General features: G+C 42.9%; 1 protein-coding gene across 2 annotated transcripts in view; it reads right to left on the reverse strand.

Moving 5' to 3' along the window:
- CAPN6 (calpain 6) overlaps window positions 1-20,727 on the reverse strand; it is a 77,513-nt gene that overhangs the window by 14,974 nt on the left and 41,812 nt on the right. For both annotated transcript variants that reach the window (XM_054039977.1, XM_054039979.1), the window contains exons 3-10: window positions 14,767-14,898; window positions 13,876-14,084; window positions 12,799-12,991; window positions 8,947-9,140; window positions 6,809-6,886; window positions 5,417-5,612; window positions 1,866-1,988; window positions 8-210 (exon numbers count right to left, since the gene is read on the reverse strand). In XM_054039977.1, the coding sequence (XP_053895952.1) occupies window positions 8-210; window positions 1,866-1,988; window positions 5,417-5,612; window positions 6,809-6,886; window positions 8,947-9,140; window positions 12,799-12,991; window positions 13,876-14,084; window positions 14,767-14,898 (1,328 nt within the window). The remainder of the gene's footprint in view (window positions 1-7; window positions 211-1,865; window positions 1,989-5,416; window positions 5,613-6,808; window positions 6,887-8,946; window positions 9,141-12,798; window positions 12,992-13,875; window positions 14,085-14,766; window positions 14,899-20,727) is intronic.

A 20,727-nucleotide genomic window follows, 5' to 3' on the forward strand; every position in this document is an offset into this window, starting at 1 on the left:
CAAGTACCTGAGTTTTGATGGCACATCTGTAAAGAGCCTCAGGATAAATGCAGTGACAATGCCAGGATAGTGTGTTGTTGGGATAAGAACATAGCGACCCCGTGCAAGGAGCTTCCTCAGGAACACAGTGCGTGTATTGACATAAATGGAGGTTGCCACTCGCTCTTGTATTTGCAGCTTGTGTATCCGATAGTCTCTGTTAAGCTCCACCTACAGTTACACAGCAGAACAAGATCTGGCATGTTTATTTCTCCCTCACAGTCTTTCTTGCTGCATTGTTTGGTTCTGGTTTCCAGAATGCATACACAATGATGTGCTGTCTTGTGAGCAGGAAAATCAAACGCTGGGTTCCCTAGCCAGCCCTACATAACCATTGCAATCTCTAATGAAAGCTTCTTGCAAACTTCATAGTAACCTAATGTCACACAACATTTAAAAGAAGATATTAGTGTTACGTACAGGTGGTTGGAATTTTTTAATGTTCTTTTAAAATGAAAAACTGCCCTTTTTTCTAAATAATATTGAATTTCTTTGGAAATTTTTCATTTTTTGACAAAATCGGAAATGAAAAATTGATGTTTTTCAATGTTTTCATTTTTCCTGTTTCTCTCCCCTTTTCTCTCTCCCCACCTTTTTTTTTTTTTTTTTTTTTTCTTTTTCTGTTTTGCCCCTGACTGCAACAGCCTTCCAAGGGGAGCAGTGGGGGCAAAAAAGCTAACTGGCTTTTAGACTGAGCTTGATAAGTTTATGGAGGAAGTGGTATGATGTGACTGCCTACAATGGCATGTAGCCAAACTGACTGTTAGTAGCAAATGTCTCCAGCGGCCAGTGATGGGACATTAGATGGGGAGTGCGCTGAGTTACTACAGAGAATTCTGTCCCAGGTATCTGGCTGCTGGGTCTTGCCCACATGCTCAGAGTCTTACTGATCCCCACATTTGGGGTATGGAAGGAATTTCCTCTCAGGTCACTGAGGGGGATTTTCATGGTCACTTTCAGGACTGAACTAGTGTAAATGGTTGATTCTCAGTAACTCCGGCAGAGGTAAGGGATCTATAGGAGGAGTGGGTGGGTGAGGTTCTGTGGCCTGCAATGTCAGACTAGATGATCACGCTGGTCCCTTGTGGCCTGAAAGTGAGAATGAATGATGTCCAGAGTTTGCTTTTTATTTCCCCCATTTTTCTTCTTGCTACTTTGCAACTTTTGAAAATGTCCTCCGCTTTTGTAACTTTTCAATGTGGCCATAGGAAACAGGGGGGAAAGAGACAAAAGGTTTGGACACTGTTCATTCTGTTGCATTGATTGGTAAAATGAAAAACAAGGGGGGAAATGAGAAAACCAGCCACCCCCAGCCCCACCCAAAAAACCCATTCACATTTCAAACATGAACATTCTAGATAATTTTTTGTAACAAACTAAAAAAATTATTTCATTTCAAAATCTGAGGAATGAAAGATACTTCAAAATGTTCTGCAATTTCCCCTTTCCCCCATCAACTCTAGTGTTGTGTGAACTGTTTTATACAACCATTATAAGTGCAATAGTAGAGGCTGTCAGGAGGAGGTTGAGTGGACACAATCATGTCTGCTGCATGTGGCTTGCCATATCCTGCTACTCTTTTAGCTCAAGAGGCAGGGGTTTGAGCTTTGAAACTGAAGGGTCCCAGTGACGGCCATGGTATCTGTTTATGTATTTGCAGTAACTGTGCAAGAATCATGTTGAGAGATCTCAGGGGCAGTTAGAACCCATCCTGTGTGAACTATACATTTACCTGCCAAACACCCATTGCTGAGATGAAGCTGCAGTCAGGTGCAGGCTTCCTGAAGTCAGATCAGTTCTGAACCCAAATGAAGATGGTGGCCTACCTTGAAGATTTCAAAGCCAATAGGGAAGTTGTCCCCTTTCCCATCTTTCTTGTAAATGCGCTGATCCTCTTGCTGTAGTGAAATCAGCACTTTGTCCTCAGCCTTCTTGACATCAAAGACATACTAGCAAGGGGGAGACACAGAACAGAGAACCAGCTGTTAAGGACATCATCTCTGGGATACTGTACACAAGAGCATACTGCAAAGGTACCCAGAAATGGGTTTGTCCCTGGAATGATGGTTCTGCATCCAGGATCAATTCCCGACAAGTTGTATCTGGAAATTAGTTACAATTGTAGGGATTTTGAAACTAATAGTATCAGAGATATTAAAGGCAGTGATTCATTCAGTGCATGCTAAAAGAGAATGTCTCCAAGTAGCTATTGAAGTGGCATGACAGCAGATGTCCTCCGAAAACAATAGTAAAAAAAAAAAATCATAAAAAATATAAAGGGGTAAGGAGATAAAGTTAAACAACAAACTCCGGACTGTGCATTTGCTTTTTTTCTACATGGATCTCCAAGTAGGGCCTGTTTACTCCAGATATTTTCCTTATCAGTGACATGAAAATGACAAATGGGTTGTATCTGATGTATAACGAAAGCATGAAAAGGGTTCTTTGTTCCACACCCCCAGATCCCCAGTTACATCAGAAATGTCCGTTTTGGTCTTTCCTGGTTTTGCTGGAAATATTTGGAAGACTCAGAGAAATTGATTGAGAGGGTGGTTTGCATTTTTAACTAAGAGATATTTTATCCCAACTGTGTTTAAGGGATTTTAGTTGAATAGGTTTCAACAAGACCAAACAAAAATCAAAATATTTGTACAGCCTGTATAAATAGCACTTCCTCTTCTCAATGAATCATGCTTCACTTGTTTTTTAATTATGGTATCACTATCCTACTAGTTCACCAGTGATTCAGAGTCTTTCAGAGAAAAGAGGGTACAAGACCAGAATTTCTAATCTATAAAAGAAGACCCAAAGAGTGTTTTTTACACCACAAAGAAGCAAACGGGGCCAAACACCAAATTCTTTCCCCCTTCACAGACACCTTTACATTCCCTGTTCGTTCCTCATTCTTGCCACTAAGGGGCAAATCTAAGTTGTAGGAAATCGTTAAGGGAAAGAAATGGTGTTATTTATGTCAAGATTAGGAAGATTGGATCCCCTCCCAGATTATGAAGCAAATGAAAAACAGTATCAAATTGCAATGTGGCCCAACTGTGCAGCACACTGATCTTGCTTCATGATTTAAAGAGAATGCTGGAACACTGTGACCAGTATTGTGGGTAATGTAATCTGTAATATGTTTAGTTTTCTCCCATTCGATGCTGCTGAAAAGTTTTCCTCACTAGTTCTCCTCAAGGATGGACACTGGGATTGTCTGTACTGTTATCATCTAATCTACCTTCTGGTGATTTCAGATTCCTCTGAGTCACGCTGCCCTGTAGAACGAGGCATCTTCCCTTCTTTCTCCTCTTTACCCTCATGCTTTAGGGCAGTATCATTTTAACTTTGAGGAAATGTCAATCTCTTGCAGAGGAGGCAAAAGGAAAGCTGTCCTCCCAGGCTCTCGGCCTATTATTCTTTCTGATTTAACTGTTTTTAGTCAAGACTGAGGGGGCTCAAGAATCTCTACCTGAGGAGCAATAAATAGTGAGAACCACTGTTCTGGCTCCAATTTTGTTCTCCTAGTAGCCAATAAAGTAACAATAAGAGAAATTAGCCCTGGGCATGTGCTGATAGTAGACTATCAAAATGCTTAAATTCTATTATTTTGCAAGGGAAGTGGATATCTCATAATCCCTCTGTGAAAATATTTGCTTCAGAGGAGGCCGTCAAGGGATTTAGACTGTTCCCTCAGGCGGGTGAGGGACAGAAATGGTCTCTAGACTGTTGTAATATATGGCATAGGAACCAGGTAATTTAATTTGTCCTTAAGTAAAGGTAAAGATTTCACAGGAATGCTATTACCAATCTTTGAGTGTATCAGTCTAGAGACAGGATTTAATAAAAGGAACTCTTTTCACTGCATCTGATCTATAACTTTCTTCTTACATCAGGAACTCTTCTTTTACTCTTCTTTCTTCTTTGAACACTTAAAAAGTAGACCTAAACAAACACTAAGAAAATGTCCAAGATCAGAAAGAGGAACTGCCTCCCGTATGAACTGTATAAATTCACATGAGCGCTGCTCCTTTTCAAGGGAGACTGTTTGTGGAAGAGATAGAAGAGAAGCCATTCTTCCCTGCTAGGCGCCTAAGGGCAAGGACAAGTGGGGAGTTACAGATGATTCCTAGTCTGAGCAATGAAGATTGCAGCTGTCTGATGCCCTGCTAAGAAAATAGAAGGAATGCTGACAGAAACCACCCATCTAAATGTAGACAAGGAGGCACAAAAACAGCCTCTGTAATTGAAAGTATGGGGAGCGCTGCAAAAAAACAACAATAGAGAGGTCAATTTTCAAAGTAATACATGGAGCACTGAGTGCCCAGCTCCCACTGACAATAATGGAAGTTTTGCATTTGACTCCTCATGCACTGTGCTGGCAATGTAGGACACGGGGGAGAGCGAGGAACCAGCTAACTTTGATAGCTTGAGAGCAACCAGCTAGAACAAGAAAAAGAGAGCCTTGTGAGTAGCGATGGGAGAGACAACTCTGGGGAAATTTCCAACTCATTTGCATATTATGGGGTTTTATATATCCTTAAGGAACCTAATCAGTGAAAAGGGATACCCCTTAATCACACTCAGCCAAAGTCTTTACAGGGTTAATACTATTAATAAAATGGATTGGTGCCAACATAAAATTTGACCAATGTTCCTTCAGGTGTTGGGAGCAGGGCCAGCTCCAGGGTTTTGGCCACCCCAAGCAGCCAAAACCAAAACCAAACCAAACCAAAACAAAAAAAGCCGCGATCACGATCTAAAAAAGCCATGATCGCTATCTGCGGCGGCAATTCGGCAGGAAGTCTTTCACTCCGAGCGGGAATGAGGGACCGTCCGCCGAATTGCCGCCGAATACCTGCACCTGCTGCCCCTCTCCGGAGCGGCCGCCCCAAGCACCTGCTTGAGAAGCTGGTGCCTGGAGCCGGCCCTGGTTGGGAGAATGGATATGGATTCAGGGCAATAGACCACTCACCTCCCTTCATCATCGTCCAGGAGGGACACTTCCTCCTGCCTTGACCGTGTGGGCCAGGCTCAATATAGCTAAAAATTAGTCTTAAATAAATATCGATATACTCTGCAAGCTATTACAGACGTCACTGAAACATATATGAGTCTTTAACTGTGACAATCTCTAACAATGTTTAAAGCTGGCTAAGATGTTTGTCTAAAAGTTCTGCTCTAGGAATTATTTTGGGGGAAGTTCATGGCCTGCGTTCTAGGGAAGGACAGAGTAGGTGATCACAGTCCCTTCTGGTCTTGGAATCTATGAAACAACATGCTCCCAGGTGGTCTTTACATGGAAATGCACAGGCTTCCTGTTCAAGAGTGACCACTGACACCCAAGTATTGTCTTCTCGATTCAGTGTAACTGAACTCCAACCTGGGGATTCTGTAAGAAGGTGGCTCTGTAATCGAAACATCCTCCGGAGCGGTTTTTCAGTGGTTCCGAATGCTTGGTCCACGCCCCGTGCACCATTTTTTTCTCCCAGGTTTTGTGGATGCTGAAGTACGAAGTGTTCACAATTCGACAGACGTCAACATCGGTGAAGTTCTGACACCAGTCATCAAATGTCATCCTGGGACAGGGACACAAGCAAGGCATGATTTGTAAAAAAAGCCTCAAGCGCTGCATAAAAAGGATCATCATGCCCACCTGTGGCAAGAGCCCGTATGGCACCTTCTAAAACTCAAGTTGAGGCATCACTCATCTTTGACCGTAACTCATTTGATCCTAAGAACACGGTTATAACCACAGGGCTGGAATTGGCACTGTATGTCTGGCATAGGGCGAATGCCATCCCTGCACTTGCTATAAAGGTTCTATCTACAACACAGACGCAACCATTTCAGGTGACCTTGTTATAGGCTGTTGGTCTCCATACATGGTTACAATGTGGGTCCCTCCTGGAGTGTACTCAGGATTTAAATACAGTTTAACACTGTCCCTAAACTGTGCTATGGCGTGTGACACAGTTAAAACCCATTTAAGTCTCATCTATAAGAGTGTTTTAACCAGGAAACATTGCTGTAGTTGGGTCACCTGACATAGTTGCAGATGGTCCGGAAGATTAATATCCAGTAGGATCAGTCTAGTAATCATGGACTGGGGTCTCTCCTGACATAGAAAAGACCTAGAACCAAACTCTGCATTTAACCCCTTCCCAGTTCTGACAAAGCTAAGAGTATGCAGTGACACACTGAGCCTTGGGACAGGAGAATGTCTTTCGATAGTGACCCCTCCCAGCTGACTCATCAGGGTTCCAGAGATTCTCTCTGGAATACAGCGCCCCAAGCCTGGGAAACAAGGACTAGGATCAAAATTAGTTAATTACGTCCTTATTTACAGGTACCTCACTACTACAGTGATGGGTGAATTGAAAATCCATTAGGTAAATACTGTACCAGGCAGATACAGTTTTAGAGAGTGCCTGACATTTGATAGTGTGCCATGCACAAATCAACTTAGGAAGAAGTATATTTTCCTAAATACTGAAGGATCATGGCTTTGAGGTGCTTGAAATGGAAGTACTCATTCAGGCCTAGGTATTTTGTTCCATTGTTTCTTTCACACATTTTCCATCCCCAGTCCCTGAGAATCTGAAGAAACACCAGTAGCTAATATCTAATGTCAGTAGCTGCAGAACAATCACAGATTCTCATGCATTCAGAGAAATTATTCTTGAGGGAGGTACAACACCGGGACTAATAATAACTGTTGAACTTAGCCAGCTCCAGTAGAGGTTCCCCAAGCAACAGAGACATTTTTACTCACCAGAACTCGCCATCATTTTGAACAGTGAGTCCCAAGCTCTTACGCTCTGAGTCGCTCACTTTCTTCCATTCTTCAGACCTGGAAGTAAAAAGTGGTTTAATACGTGAAATTAAATCTTCTCACTTGGAAACAAAGAAGTCCATTTATTGTCCCCTCACATTAAAATACTTTCTGAGCACTGACGAGGTGGATCATATATAGGGAAGTTTTGTTGTCTCACACAGAGGTATTTTTTAAGTCAGCACCGATACATGGTTAAAGACAAAACGCTAAACACAGTTAAAGCAGCACTTGATTTACTTCGCTTGACAGCTTCTCCTCAGTATAGCTGAGCCATTGGCTTGGAAGCTCAGATTTGGATGAAATTTCCACATGAGAATGATTTTATTTCTCAAAACGTACATGAGTTGCTCTGGAAACACAGCCTGAATTTCCTCCTGAGCTGTTTATCATGCTCTTCACTTGGACGGAAAGGCATTATCTAAGGGGTGGCTAGATGAACATTTAGTTTGTGGCAAGCTGGGGTGTGATCAACCCCACATTAGCCGGCCGCCATCTAACTGTTTGTGTACACTCTGCTGATGTACATTAACAGTCTGCTAGTGCACTTTGATTTAGTCCTCTTTCGAAGAGGGCTAGATGAAAGTGCTCTAACAAACTGTTAACACCCAGTCCTCTTCAAACCAGGCCTAGATCAAAGCAGATTGTCAAACTGTTAATGTGCATCAGCAGGGTGCACGAACAGCTAGACCGCGCAGGCTGGCGTGGGGTAGATTCACGTCCCATTTTGCCGCAGTCTAATTGTTCATGTGGACAAACCTTAAGGGCAAGTCTGCACTACAAATTGACATCAGCACAGGTGCACCAATGCAGTGGTGCTGCTGTAGCACATCTGGTGAAGACACTCTAAGCCAACAGTACAGAGCTCTCCTGTCGGCTTAACTCCACCTCTGCGAGAGGTAACAGCGGGAGACGCTCTCCCTCTGACATAGCGCTGTCTACATAGGGCGTTAAGGTCAGTATAACTACGTCGCTCAGGGGTGTGGATTTTTCAATGGGCCAGCTCCACAGATCTTGTTCATGCCAAACTCTACCAAAGTTAATGAGAGTTTTGCCAGAGAAAGGGCTGAGAGCGCATTTCAGAATCTGGCCCTCTGTCTCTAGTATAAATCAAGACAACTTGTTTCTCTTTGTATCTGGCCAGCTCAGCACTTTGTTTAAACTGGGATAAAGCACCGACTGAAAGTAACAGCCTCTTTGTCAGATAAAAGAGGAAAGACAGGGAAGTTGGTACACTGTCATTAAGGAGCATCATATTATTAAGTGTTAAAAGCATTGATTAAATGCCCTAGAAATGGCCAACTGAAATGTAATGTATTATTTATTTCTGGTAATGTTTAAGGCCTCGGGCCATGGAACAAACCCAGCAGAACCAGTCACTCCGCTCCTCCTTAACTCGCTGGAAGGGTCTCTGCAGAACCCATGACCCATGTGATGATAAATTACAAAGACATTTCAGAAATAATACAATTTGCACTTTGATGGCACATTTCATCAGTGCCTCAAGATAGCCTAAGAAGGAGCATTTTTCAGATGGGAAAGTGAGCCACAGAAAGGCTCAGTGGCTTGCCAGGATCATCCAGGGGGTCTGTGATGCAGTTGAGAATGGACCTCCTGTCCTTGACTCATCAACCTTAGGCCTTAACCACAGAATGCTGCAAGAGGCATGCTGCAGTCCAGAATGTAAAGTAAGCCACATCTCCCTCATTGCAGCAGGATGTGGTATCCCATTTGTTCGTAGGCTGCTACGCTTGGGAAGAGATGTCAGAACACTTCCACCATCAATGAGGCTCTTGCCTGGTGGAATGACATTGCATTTCATAGAGACACAAGTTGGGTGAGGTTGTATCTTTTATTGGACCAGCTTCTGTTGGTGGAAGGGACAAGCTTCCAAGCTCCACAGAGCTCTTCGTCGGGTCTGGGGAAGGAAGCTCGAAAATGACTTACCTTGTCTCTTGTATCCTGGGACAAACACTGCAAACAACATTGTTTTTTCTTAGCATTTAATCACACATCTAACTTCCAGCAGCCACAAATGACAGCTGAATTATTGTGACACAGAAGCCCGCAGCACGTACCGGTCACTCCATGCACCGTTCCACTCCTTCTTTCCCCACGGATTCCTCATTCTGATCATGAAGAGCTTTTCTGACTTAAAAGAGAACAGGAGCCTCTCTCCGAGGCGCACCTTCTGAATTGCCGTCACCGAGTAGGCATGGCCTATGATCAGACCCATCTTTGTCTCCACCTCGGTGTCATTGGGGGATGAAGTCTGCAGCACACAAAAAAAATCCCACAAGGAACTAATATGAACTTCAAAATCAATCAGGGCACCTAGTGCATACACAGTCAAGAGGTTTATTTTTTTACATACAACTATGGGTTCCCTTGTAGAAATATAATAACAGAGGAATTGCCATAATGGATCAAAGCCAACATCCTTCTAGTTCAGTATCAGGCAGCCTAAGGATCCAGGGGACTAGAATCCTGGGGAGGTTGCGGCAACTGCTGTTCTCACATCACTACCAGGAGGCCATACAAAGTGAAATCCAGAGAGTACTGTGGAGATTAGGCACCGCAGCATGTACTGCCCAAAGAATCCAGAGAGACAGCACCCTGTGGCCTTCTGATTGGCCCTATGCTCACTATTTAACCCTGGAGGGTGGCCCAGGAAGCTGTCTGGGCAACCAGGTAGGTTTCTGGCTTGCCGTGATGCCAGACCTCAGCTTACTTATTGATCTCCAGTCTCTGACCCAGCCGGACCCTGACTCTTGCCTAGTAACTACCTCGACTCTGACCCTGGTCTGACTCTGACCCTGGCTCTCACCCATTGATCCCAGTTCTAGTGATTATGCTGTTCCCTGTGTGCTGACTACTGCAGGGTGACAGTCTGTGCCTCTCTTGTGTATGCTGATACTATCAGATTAGTTTCCTCTGGGGACCTTAAATCAGATTTGAACTCAGGTCTCCAGATGTGACAGGTTGGTAGTGTGTTACCCTGGTGAACTGCCTGGCCTGATCAACTACTGATCTAAGAATGTTTGACAAATGTTTCTCCTACACTTGGATTTCTATCTGTTTTATGCAGATGGGGCTAATTCAAAGCTCATTGAAGCCCATGGAAAAGAGACTCCTGTTTAATAAATGGGTTTTGGATCAGGCCCTTATATTGTTTTTCTTTCACGTTGGGCCCGGTCCTGCAGGCCTTACATACTCTCTACACAACTAACACTCCCATAGCAGCGGCAGGAATGAGTTGTTAGGGATTGGCTCATTGCATTTCTCAGTTCTCTGCATGGAACAGAATGACCAAAATCAAATCTCAGCGACGATACAAGCCTTTGTTCTGGTGGAGAAGTGGGATGGACTACAGCGCTGATAGTGATGTGTGACCATGCCAGACATTCTTACCCATTTCAAATCAGCTGGAAGATTTGAGCAGCTTGGTATATAAATTAGTAAAAAAAAGAAGCAACAGAGCAACTTCTCACCACCTCTAACTATCAGATCAGGTCTGACTGATGAGCTTGAAATTGCAGGACTAATGCCAAGACCACAGTGTATTTCAGCGACAACAGTTCACAAAGAATCAGTTCATATGTTATATTGAGAGCCAGTGACGTTTCCCAGGGCTTTCTCTCCCCTGCCTCCAATCTAACACTTTCTTTCATTTGTACTCTTCACAAATAAGAGCACAAGTTTCCATGACAGCAAAGGAGTCTATAACCATTCCTGCTTGTTAAATTGTAGAACCAGAAGAATCTCATTAGCGACTGCACTCTTCTTTTCAGCAGGATGGCACCTGGCTTTTTCACTTTCTGTTTAAGTTTTTTTCCCCTTTTAAATAAGAAATTTAAACTGCCTTCTGTTTGAACTGCCAAATGTACAAGCCCTGGGATGTTCTATAAACAAAGGAGCATGTTGGGTCATTTCTAAATTGGGATGTAAGCCACTTAAGTATTAAATATTCTGCAGTTAGCAAGCACTGTGGTGTGTATAACACACTTAACAGAGCCAAGAAGTAAAATGCTACACCATGATAAATCAATAAATATAGTGCCTGCATAACAATGTTGAGAAGCATTTGTGTTTTATTTGATTAATTCAAAGGGCAGAAATATAATTCCAGGGGAGAATGGAAAGCACTAGCAAGTGCTTAATTTTATTCCAACCAGCTAAACTTTTACCTTTTCCCCAAGCTCTTGTTATTAAATAAACAGCCTCAGCATTTTTTAGTGATAATTTCAATCACCTCTCTGGTATTTCTCTCCACTACCATCACATTACCAAGCAGGATGCCAGCCCCAGGCTTTGGGGGAAGTTAGTGATAGAGCTTGTCAGAATTTTTTTTTAATTTTGAGTTTCTGTCGAAAAAACAACTCCCCAAATATTTGGATTCTGAAGTGCAGCTGCAGTGTCTCATGGGAATTGTAGTTTGGGAGCCGCATGCTCCCATGCTCCATTCTGTAGGCTGGTAGTCCAATCAGGGAGCCATCTCCCAGGCACCATGCTCTCCCCTCTTGGTGAAGGGAGGCAGTGCATTGAAGCAGTGGATGCCCAGTCGTAGTTAGAGCGATGATTCTTTGGGGGACCTCCACATTTAGTTGACTTGCTTTGCAATCATGGGAGAATCTTTCGGTTACCACCAACTTTCTGCTGCAGAAATGGAGCAGAGCTGATTGTTCTGGGATCGGCACTCAAGTGCCAATGTTTATACATTCATATTTTCATGGAACAATTTCCAAACGAAGCAGGTAGTTGGGATCTCATATTGCAGACTATAAGTTCTAACCAGTTAATCACCACAGGACTTCTATGGGGGAGGTAAGTGGTATAATTTTCATTTTACAAAGAGGGAAATGAAGTTGAGAGGTTAAGTGACTTGACTAAGCCCATAGTGGTTAGCCTTGACATTTATAGGTCTCCAGAATTGAAAGGAGAGGGCAGTGCAGCTAGGAGCTTTATAGAACCTTAATGCTGCCCCGTTTGATCTTATGGAATTATCCCCTCTCCCTTTTATCCCCAGGGCTCCTGTCCAGAAAATAACTAAACACAGTTTCTAAATAATTTAAAAATAAATTCACAGAAAATCCTAAAATGCATGGGGACCAGTTTGTTTTCCCTTCACTTGTGATGTCATCTTCATTTAAGGTGGGATTTTCAATGGCTTTCAGCATTGGCCTAACCCTGCTTCCATTGAAGTCAGTGGGAGCTTTAGCATGGGTTCTGGGGGATCAGAGATAGGCCAGTGACCAGCACTTTTCACAACCCTGCTGGTAGCTCCTTGGGGCAGGGAGCATGTCTCTTTGCTGTCTTGTAAAGCATCTAGCCCATTTTGGGTGCTTTGTAAATATGCATAGGACAGTCTTAGCCAGCAAGTATTCACAGTATTTTTATTTGACCAGAAGCTTTAGTGAAAAACAAGAAGCCCATGTTCCTGCTCTGAATGCCTGGATGAGCTCACCACTTCACTCAGCTCCGGTACTACACATGGCCCCGTCACTACCGGCAGGAAGAAGAATTGGTAGCTCAGTGCTTGGAAAAGTGATTTTGTAAACAGGTTTCAGCAAGAAGTTAAATGTCTTAAGGGGACATGGTACCACCTGCCTCAGTTGGAAGTCAGGATATTCTAAATTTGTTCATCTCTGCTCAAGTTACACTTTGGGTACCTCTCTTCATTCAGAAAGGAGAGAACTTCACATCCATGTTAAGGTCAATGGCGGGGCACGTGACTGTGGTTTCCTGATTTATAGCTGGTGGCTTAGGGAATTGTTCTTGGCTGACAGCATTGCCAAGTCATTAGCTTTCTACAAACAGCCTTCTCAAAATCCAAATTAAGGATATACTGAATATATTTATGCTAAAATCGTTTTTCCAGGCAAGAAAACTCATCAGAATAAATCATTGTATATCAAAGTCTGCACACATACCGCAATGGAACAGCTGATTAACCCGCCTCTTTTATGTACTTTCAGCAAGTCTTCAAACAACTTCATTTGCTCAGAAATATTCTCACAATATTTGCCCTTTACCAGGTCAATGGATTCTGCCACTGCTCCAGTGAAATCGACAATTGCATCTGCAGCAGTGCCTCCATCCAGGGCTTCATAAGACTCAGCCAGCCTAGAGGTAAGATGGAACAAATTGACTCACCTTATGGCTGTTAAAACAAAGACAAATGGGATTATTTCTGTGTAATATTTGAGACCACCCAGAAAAAGGATCACAAGTGTGTCTGAACAGCAGGGAACTGGGAAGAAAGCTTTGTTACACTGCTATGCAATAGACTTGAGAGCGTCCCTAAGATTCCTGCTCTGTGAATTGCTAGAATTAGAGGTAATGAAGAGGAAACATGCTTTTTGTAAGCAGCATGGGAAGGGGATCACTGCCTTAGGAGCACCTCCTGGCTACAGCTGGTCAGAATTTTTTTGTCACAATGGTTTTCTGTGTGAAAATGCTGTTTTGATTTTTTCCCCAAATTGTATCAATTTCAACAAAAAAAATGTGGATTTTTTTTAATGTTGCCACGTCCAATTTTCATATTTTCAGAATAAAAAGTTTTGATTCTTCGTTTCAAAGCAACTTTTCATTTCGAAATGTAAAAAAAAATGCAAAAAGATCAATCAAAAGGAAACACTTTGAATTTATTAATATGAAATGTTTTGACTGACCTGAAATGATGCTTTTTCCAGAATTTTGTTTTGCAAAAAAAAAAAAAAATTGAAATGTTGGCTTTTTGTCCAGAATTGGGATGATTTTTTAAAAAGTTTGAAATGTTTCACAATAATGAAAAGTCTGATTTTGACCAGCTCTGCTCCTGGTAGTGGATTAACGAAGGGTCCTGGAGGCAGTCTCAAAGCTACATATGCTCCAAGAGCAGCACCAATTGGGAAGTAACATGGGGAAATATGATAGGGGTGAGAGAGGAAATCAGTAGCATCTGAAATGATAGGGTGAATTTTTATGTGTAGCTGAAATCACTTAAAGGACATTGAGCTAATTCATACTTTGCATAAGCTTTCTCCAGTAGTGCGCTCCAGAATTCATTCTCCACGTTGGAATGGCAGTAGATCAGCTCCCCATTAATTGTTGGCAATCTATCATCTATGACAACATCAGTCCACTGTCCAAAATACCAGAACTGGAAGTGAAAAATCCCAGCATATTTCTGGGGTCTCTTTGAATCCCATTCTTGTTCCTTAAAGCTTGGAATCACCTGAGAAATGAAGAGAAGCACAGTTCACCAAACACGAGTGAGACCTAATCAGGGGGTGGCTTGAGCTGGTTCCTTGGCAGACACCACAAAAAACACTGCTCTGGCAGCCCAGTCAGCCTCTGAAGATCTTAAGCTGAAATCAGTAGAATTGCACCCTCCTACACCAGTAGTGAATTTGGTCCCAAAGTACCTAAAGTCCCATTTTGTGCAATCCATGCGGAGAATGAAAACCTACCCTGGGGGAGGCTACATGGCACTGGGGTGATATTTGCAGTGACTGATAGAAGCATCACAGTGCAGGTGCCCCCTGGTTCTGCTACATCCTCTGCCTGATACCAGTGAGGATATGGGGGAATCCGCTCAGTAGAGAGTTGCTTTCTTGTCCCCCAGGCAAGACACATAATAACAAGTCATGGGAGCAGCAACTGGTGAGAGGGACGGCATATAAAAATGAGCAGCTAATGAAAATTTGGACCTCAAATGCCTGCTACTCCCCAGCTGTATATTCTTCCTGAAGGGAAGGGAGAGGAGGTGTGGATCACTGGTTATGCTACATTATCACTGACAGGAAGGAAAACGAGCAGGTTTTGCACTGACAGTTGTCCCACCCCACTGCAGGACACCTCGGCTCTCCTTTGGGGACAGGCTTTATGTCAAGCACTAAGCATATTGGGTCGCATACCTTTTGCCAGAGATTCTCCCGAAGAGCCAAGCAGGAGCAAGCCGCCACAAACCAGCAGTTCCCCAGCTTCCCTTGGTGCAAGTCATGGGCGCTGATTCCATTCACAAACAGGTGTGGGTCTTCACAGAGCTCCTTACAGAACAAAAGAGAAGTGACTGGTACGCCTGGGGTCAAAAGTATTTAAGAGCCCAGTGGGGAGTTAGAAATGGAACTGACAGGACTAAGGGCTGGTCTACACAGGGACATTCAGGAAAGTTAAGGTGAATCAATGAAAGGAGTGATGTTAATGCACATCAGACCCCCATGTGGACGATCTGATTTAGGACTAAAATGGCTTAGTTTGCTGTAGCATGGAGGATTAAGCGACCGTACACTAAGGCCATTTTAGTCCTGAATGAGAGCATCCACGTGAGGGTTCGATGTGCTTTACATTACGTGCATTAACTTCACACCTTTCATTGATTCACCTTTACATGGGCGACTCTGGGAAGTTAAGGTGGCTTTAATTTGCCTCCCCCAAAGGTTTTCCCAAGTTATTTAGACACCTAACTGCCAATGAAATTAATGGGCACCTAAAAGCCTTTGAGGATTTAGCCCTATGGCTCTGAGCGTGAAGCTGCAAGTATTCAACAAGCACAGGGGGCTGAAAGAACACAGCTTTTTGAGAGTGCTGGCTTTGTTAGCATTACCGTCCACTCATCTCGCGCTCCTCAGGAAGGTAGCGCTTCTGAAATCATACTGTATGGACATGCGGTGCTCAGTAATTGGGGTCTATGCAACTCCAGTCCCACATTCCCAGAGATAACACAGCTAGCAGCACCTTGGAAGTTTGGTGTGCTTGTAACCTGAAATTCACACTTCAGTACCAGCTGAACTGCATTCTAGAGACAGCAAGTGAAGTGGGGGGCAGAGAGGGATGGCAGTAAGAGTTGAAATGGTGGCACGACAGGGGCAGAGGTAGTAGCAGGGACGAGTGTGGGAGATGGAGGGATGGATTCTTTTTAAAAAAGGATATTGGGCTTGGGTTGGTTTTTTTTATCCCAATACTATTTTATTCATTTAACAGCATTTTGTGGGAGAACTGTTGAGCATTGGGAGATACAGGCAATTGATCGTTATTCAGTGCTTTATTATTCTTCTGTCAGTAATTCTTACAAGCAGACTTCATGTATTAAAAATTTTACAAGAAACTTTGAATAATGTAAGTTACAAGAGAAAGTACATGGAAAATCTGGTATTGCTGGTGTCAGCTATGCACTCCAGATTACTTACCTTCACGATTTACAGATTCATAATGTTTAGCCGGAACGTACAGGAGCTTTAGCACAGGAACTGAGGGCAGGAACTTCAGCTTCTTGCTACGATTTAGACCACCTAAAGAGCTGGCCTTTTCTTTGCAATGGTGGTAAACATTCCAAACCCAACAAGGATAAATCTCTAGATTATCTTTTGCTGGACTTCTAAGTAACACGGTCAGTAATATTTTCTAGTTTGTTTTTCCTGTTGAACTGTTGTCATTGGCATAATTAACATGGGGTGGATTTGTTCTCAGGAACAAAATCATCCAAATATTTTTGTTGTTGTCTCTTTAGGAAGCCAAAAAAATATATCGTTGAAAGAAATTAAGCACACCCATATTTGACATGTCCAAACAGGAAATTAATCTTATTTGTTCTCCTTGCCAAAAATAGCCATATTAAACTATTGAGGGGATTGTTACATAGACGTTTGTCAAGTGTCTCATATAGGCTTATGTAGAGACCCAAAGAGGTGGTGTCAAAATGCCAAGCATGTGGATATGATTAGAGGGAACTGACCACTCTGACCCGAAGTAAACACTGGGCTGAAGAGCTGATCAGCACTGCTTCCTTGTTTTTTTAAGAGCCTGCTTGACACATTTTTACCTCCTAAAATATTTAGCATGTTTAGAATAGTTGAAGCTAAACAATAAGCAAAAGCAAATGATGTGATGTATATTTTATTTATTATTAATCACAGACATTGGAATAGCACCCACGACCATAGTATCTTGGTTTAGATTAGGCAAACAAATAACTCCTATAAAAAGAACAGGAGTACTTGTGGCACCTTAGAGACTAACAAATTTATTAGAGCATAAGCATAAATTTGTTAGTCTCTAAGGTGCCACAAGTACTCCTGTGCTTTTTGAGGATACAGACTAACACGGCTGCTACCCTGAAACCTGAAATAACTCCTATGTTTCAGAGGGGTAGCTGTGTTAGTCTGTATCAGCAAAAAGAACGAGGAGTACTTGTGGCACCTTAGAGGCTAACACATTTATTTGAGCATAAGCTTTCGTGGGCTAAAACTCACTTCGTCGGATGCATGCAGTGGAAATTACAGTAGGAAGATATATATACACAGAGGACATGAAAAATGGGTGTTTTCAGTTAATCAGTGTAATCAGTTAAGGTGGGCTATTATCAGCAGGAGAAAAAAACTTTTGTAGTGATATGCTGTTTCCTTTTTTACATTGTTTTTGCAGTGTATCAGGAGGAATTGATAGTGTAGGAAACCATTGCTCCATCTAATCCAGATCTCCTTTAAGAGAGTCAGATATCTATACTGCAACTATCATGATCATCAGGCTTTTGATAATGCCGTTTCTAGGGCTCCCAGGGTCCTCTTCTGGTCCCATACCTGTTATTTAGGTGCAAATCCACTGAAATCAGTGGAAATACACTGGTATAAAACTGCTGCAGGTGAGATCAGAATCGGGGCCAAAATAATGGCAGGAAACCCTCTTCTATATATGATGCTCTGTTTGTCCCTTTATTGTTCTTCTCAGTCAATTTGTAACCTCATTGCTGTAAATAATACAGGAAGAAAATATTTGGGTATTTTGCTTATATGTTCAGAGAATTCTGCCTTAGAAAACTCAGTTCTCCCAGTTGTTCTTCAGTTACACATGTCTGCATTATGTGTAGAATTATAATTGCCAACTTTATAGAGTCTGCATGGAGTCTGAAAAGGAGGCAAGAGGTTATAGCTGCTTGAGAGTCCACTGAAAATGATGATGTCCTTATTTTCATACAAGACTTTTATTCAGGTAATTGGATTCTGCTTGTGCCATTTCCTATTCTTATAACTCTGAGTGATATATCTGTAATTTAATGTCACTGATACTGTGAGAAAGAAAGTGGCTCACTGAACCCCTTTGTCCTACTTTAATTGGTATGGCCCTTTCTGAAAGCTGGCGAGCTGTGAAACGGTGAAGATAATAAATGAACTGGCTAGTAAGCAAGTTCACAGAATACTGAGCAGGTCAACATGGTAGAGCTCATTACTGTACCTGACACACAACACAAACTATAATTTTAGCTGGTATATATAGGTTTTCTTCTGCTTGGGATCCACAAACTGTAGGCTGGGACTTCACAAGCTGCTGGGAAAGGGTTTGAGTAGTAGGGGAGTTGGATTTTGTATGTGGATTGGGTTTTTTTTTTCCCCTGAGGAAAACATTTCTTGAGAAATCCCAGATTTTTCAAAACCCAAGATATGACTGGTAAAAGGTCAACGATTTAGTAGTTTGACTCTGGGTCATCAAATGGTTTGTACATCTCTCTGTAATGGAATTCTTCAAAGACAATGAAGGACTGATATTACTTGTGGCGAAAATCACAATAGAGAATTAGACACCATTGGGAGACTAATTCCAGTCTAGAAGGTTGTCTGCAAAATGTGTAATTAATTGCGAATGGGCAGGTAGAGGAGACAATCTGTTATCCTCTGGCAGTGGTTCGGGTGGTTCACACTATTAGAAGTAATGGACTTTAGAGGAGCTTAGCTTAAGTAAATGGCTCCTTTTATCTGTAAAAATGTGTCTCGGTCTAAACCAGGGGTCGGTAACCTCTAACATGCGGCTCGCCAGGGTAAGCACACTGGCAGGCGGGCCAGCTTGTTTACCTGCTGCATCTGTAGGTTCGGCCGATCGCGGATCCCACTGGCCGCGGTTCGCCATCCCAGGCTAATGGGGGCAGCGGGAAGCCGCAGCCAGCACATCCCTCGGCCCGTGCCGCTTCCCGCAGCCCCCATTGGCCTGGAGTGGTGAACCGCGGCCAGTGGGAACCGCGATCGGCTGAACCTGCAGACACAGCAGGTAAACAAACGGGCCCGGCCCGGCCTGCCAGGGTGCTTACCCTGGCGAGCTGCGTGCCAGAGGTTGCTGACCCCTGGTCTAAACATTACCAGCAGCCATAAAGTAACATTATGACCTTGGCTTTAGTTGGGGACAAAAAGCTTAGTTAGACTTGGAAGGATTAGATTTTTATCAGTGGATGTTGGTAAACATCAATTTCGACATACATGCGCTAACTGACAGAAAAATGTTTCCATCGATGAAAAGCAAAGTTTACAGATAGACAAAGTAAGAAAAACACTGCTTGAAAACTTATTAGCGTTTGATTTCAGGATATTTAGTGTGTCTATTCTGACATGTGATAGTGACAATTTATGTTTTAAGGTTATAAAGTGTTAACTTTTTGAATCTCATCATCTCCTATCATTAAAAAATTATTGTCTGATGCCCCCCATTCTGACACCCCCATATCCCACATCTGCAAACATTTAAATAGATAATTGATAAAAAGGCTTACGAAGAGATGTTGATATTATCCATCAAAATGATCAAAAATTTAATTCTGCCAAGCCTAAGATTAATGAATTCACTACAACGTTCACAGCAGTGCCATTGAAACTACACTGGAAAGCATTCTGAGAGGCTAGAGACCTGGGGCTGGGCAGGACCTGATCTGTGAGGAAGTGCTTCAGAGCTGGCAGTCTTGGGGCTGAAGAGAGGTGATAGGGTGGGTGGAAATGGATAAGGGGGAGTCATTCAGGGAGAGGAAAAAAGAAAAAGCAAGTGCAGTGACTGAAGCTGGGATTTTCAGAAGAAGCCAGGTGCTCAACTCTCACTGAATTCCAGTAGGGTTTGGGCGTGTAACTCCCTAAGCATCCTTTGGAAATCCCAGCCTTAAAGGTCTAAAATCTTTATCTGCTCATAAGACAGCTGGGATCTGTGGCCTACCCTGGGTCCATGAGTTCTGCAGGGTGTGTGCAGTACCTGCCCCAGGCAGTTCATTTTACATAAGGCAGGAGGAGTCAGAGACAATGCTCAGCACAGATCTGCATCATGCTCTCCTCCAAGCCCCTCTTCACACTGGGCCTACTTCAATGGGCACTGAGGTGTGGTGGCAGCTGTGGTGATTCCTCCTTCCTGCTATTGAGTGCAGATGGGAAAGTTCACCCTCGGCTATAGCTTACCCACTGGTTAAGAAGCAACAACATCAAAAAGGAGGCAGGGGGGAGAACACAGTTGCTGGGCTGTTTGTGTGGTTTGAGAGGTAGGGGAGACGGTTTGTCCCATAATAGCTCCCAGCTGTGCTGGCACATTGACAAGTCCTCCTCCATTTTGGGCTGGGTGTCAAGGCAATGACATTTAATATAAAAAAAATCAGTTTAACTGTGCCAAGCACTCAAACCTTCACAAAAAGCCTTTTAAAATGTTATGTCTGAGATGGCTCTTTGTACAGTATGCAGCCTGGCTGACATGCCTATGGAATGAATAAAGAGAAATCTTAATAATCACATGCAATAGGTCTTGCTATTAGCTTGTAATTGCCTTGAGAATGTAAAATGACTAGTGAGTTACAGGAAAGGTTAGTGCGCGCTGATGGACCTTCATTCGGGATTTAGGACCCAGTCATAATCTCATTTACCCCTGTGTAAATCAGGAAGTAACTCCTGAAATCAGTGGTGTTTCCCCAATGTAAGATCCGGATCTAGTTCTCATTCTGCTGTTTATACACTGGCCAATTTCTATCCTCTCTTCACCCCGGCCCCCTTGATCCCATCCATAACTAGAGCAGGGCATGGCCCACTACTTTTAAAAACAGAAACCCAACTATAAATACGCAAGCTAATCCAAGGAGAAGAAGAGCA

Source organism: Malaclemys terrapin, chromosome 9 (assembly GCF_027887155.1).
Source record: "Malaclemys terrapin pileata isolate rMalTer1 chromosome 9, rMalTer1.hap1, whole genome shotgun sequence".
Classification (NCBI taxonomy): domain Eukaryota; kingdom Metazoa; phylum Chordata; order Testudines; family Emydidae; genus Malaclemys; species Malaclemys terrapin.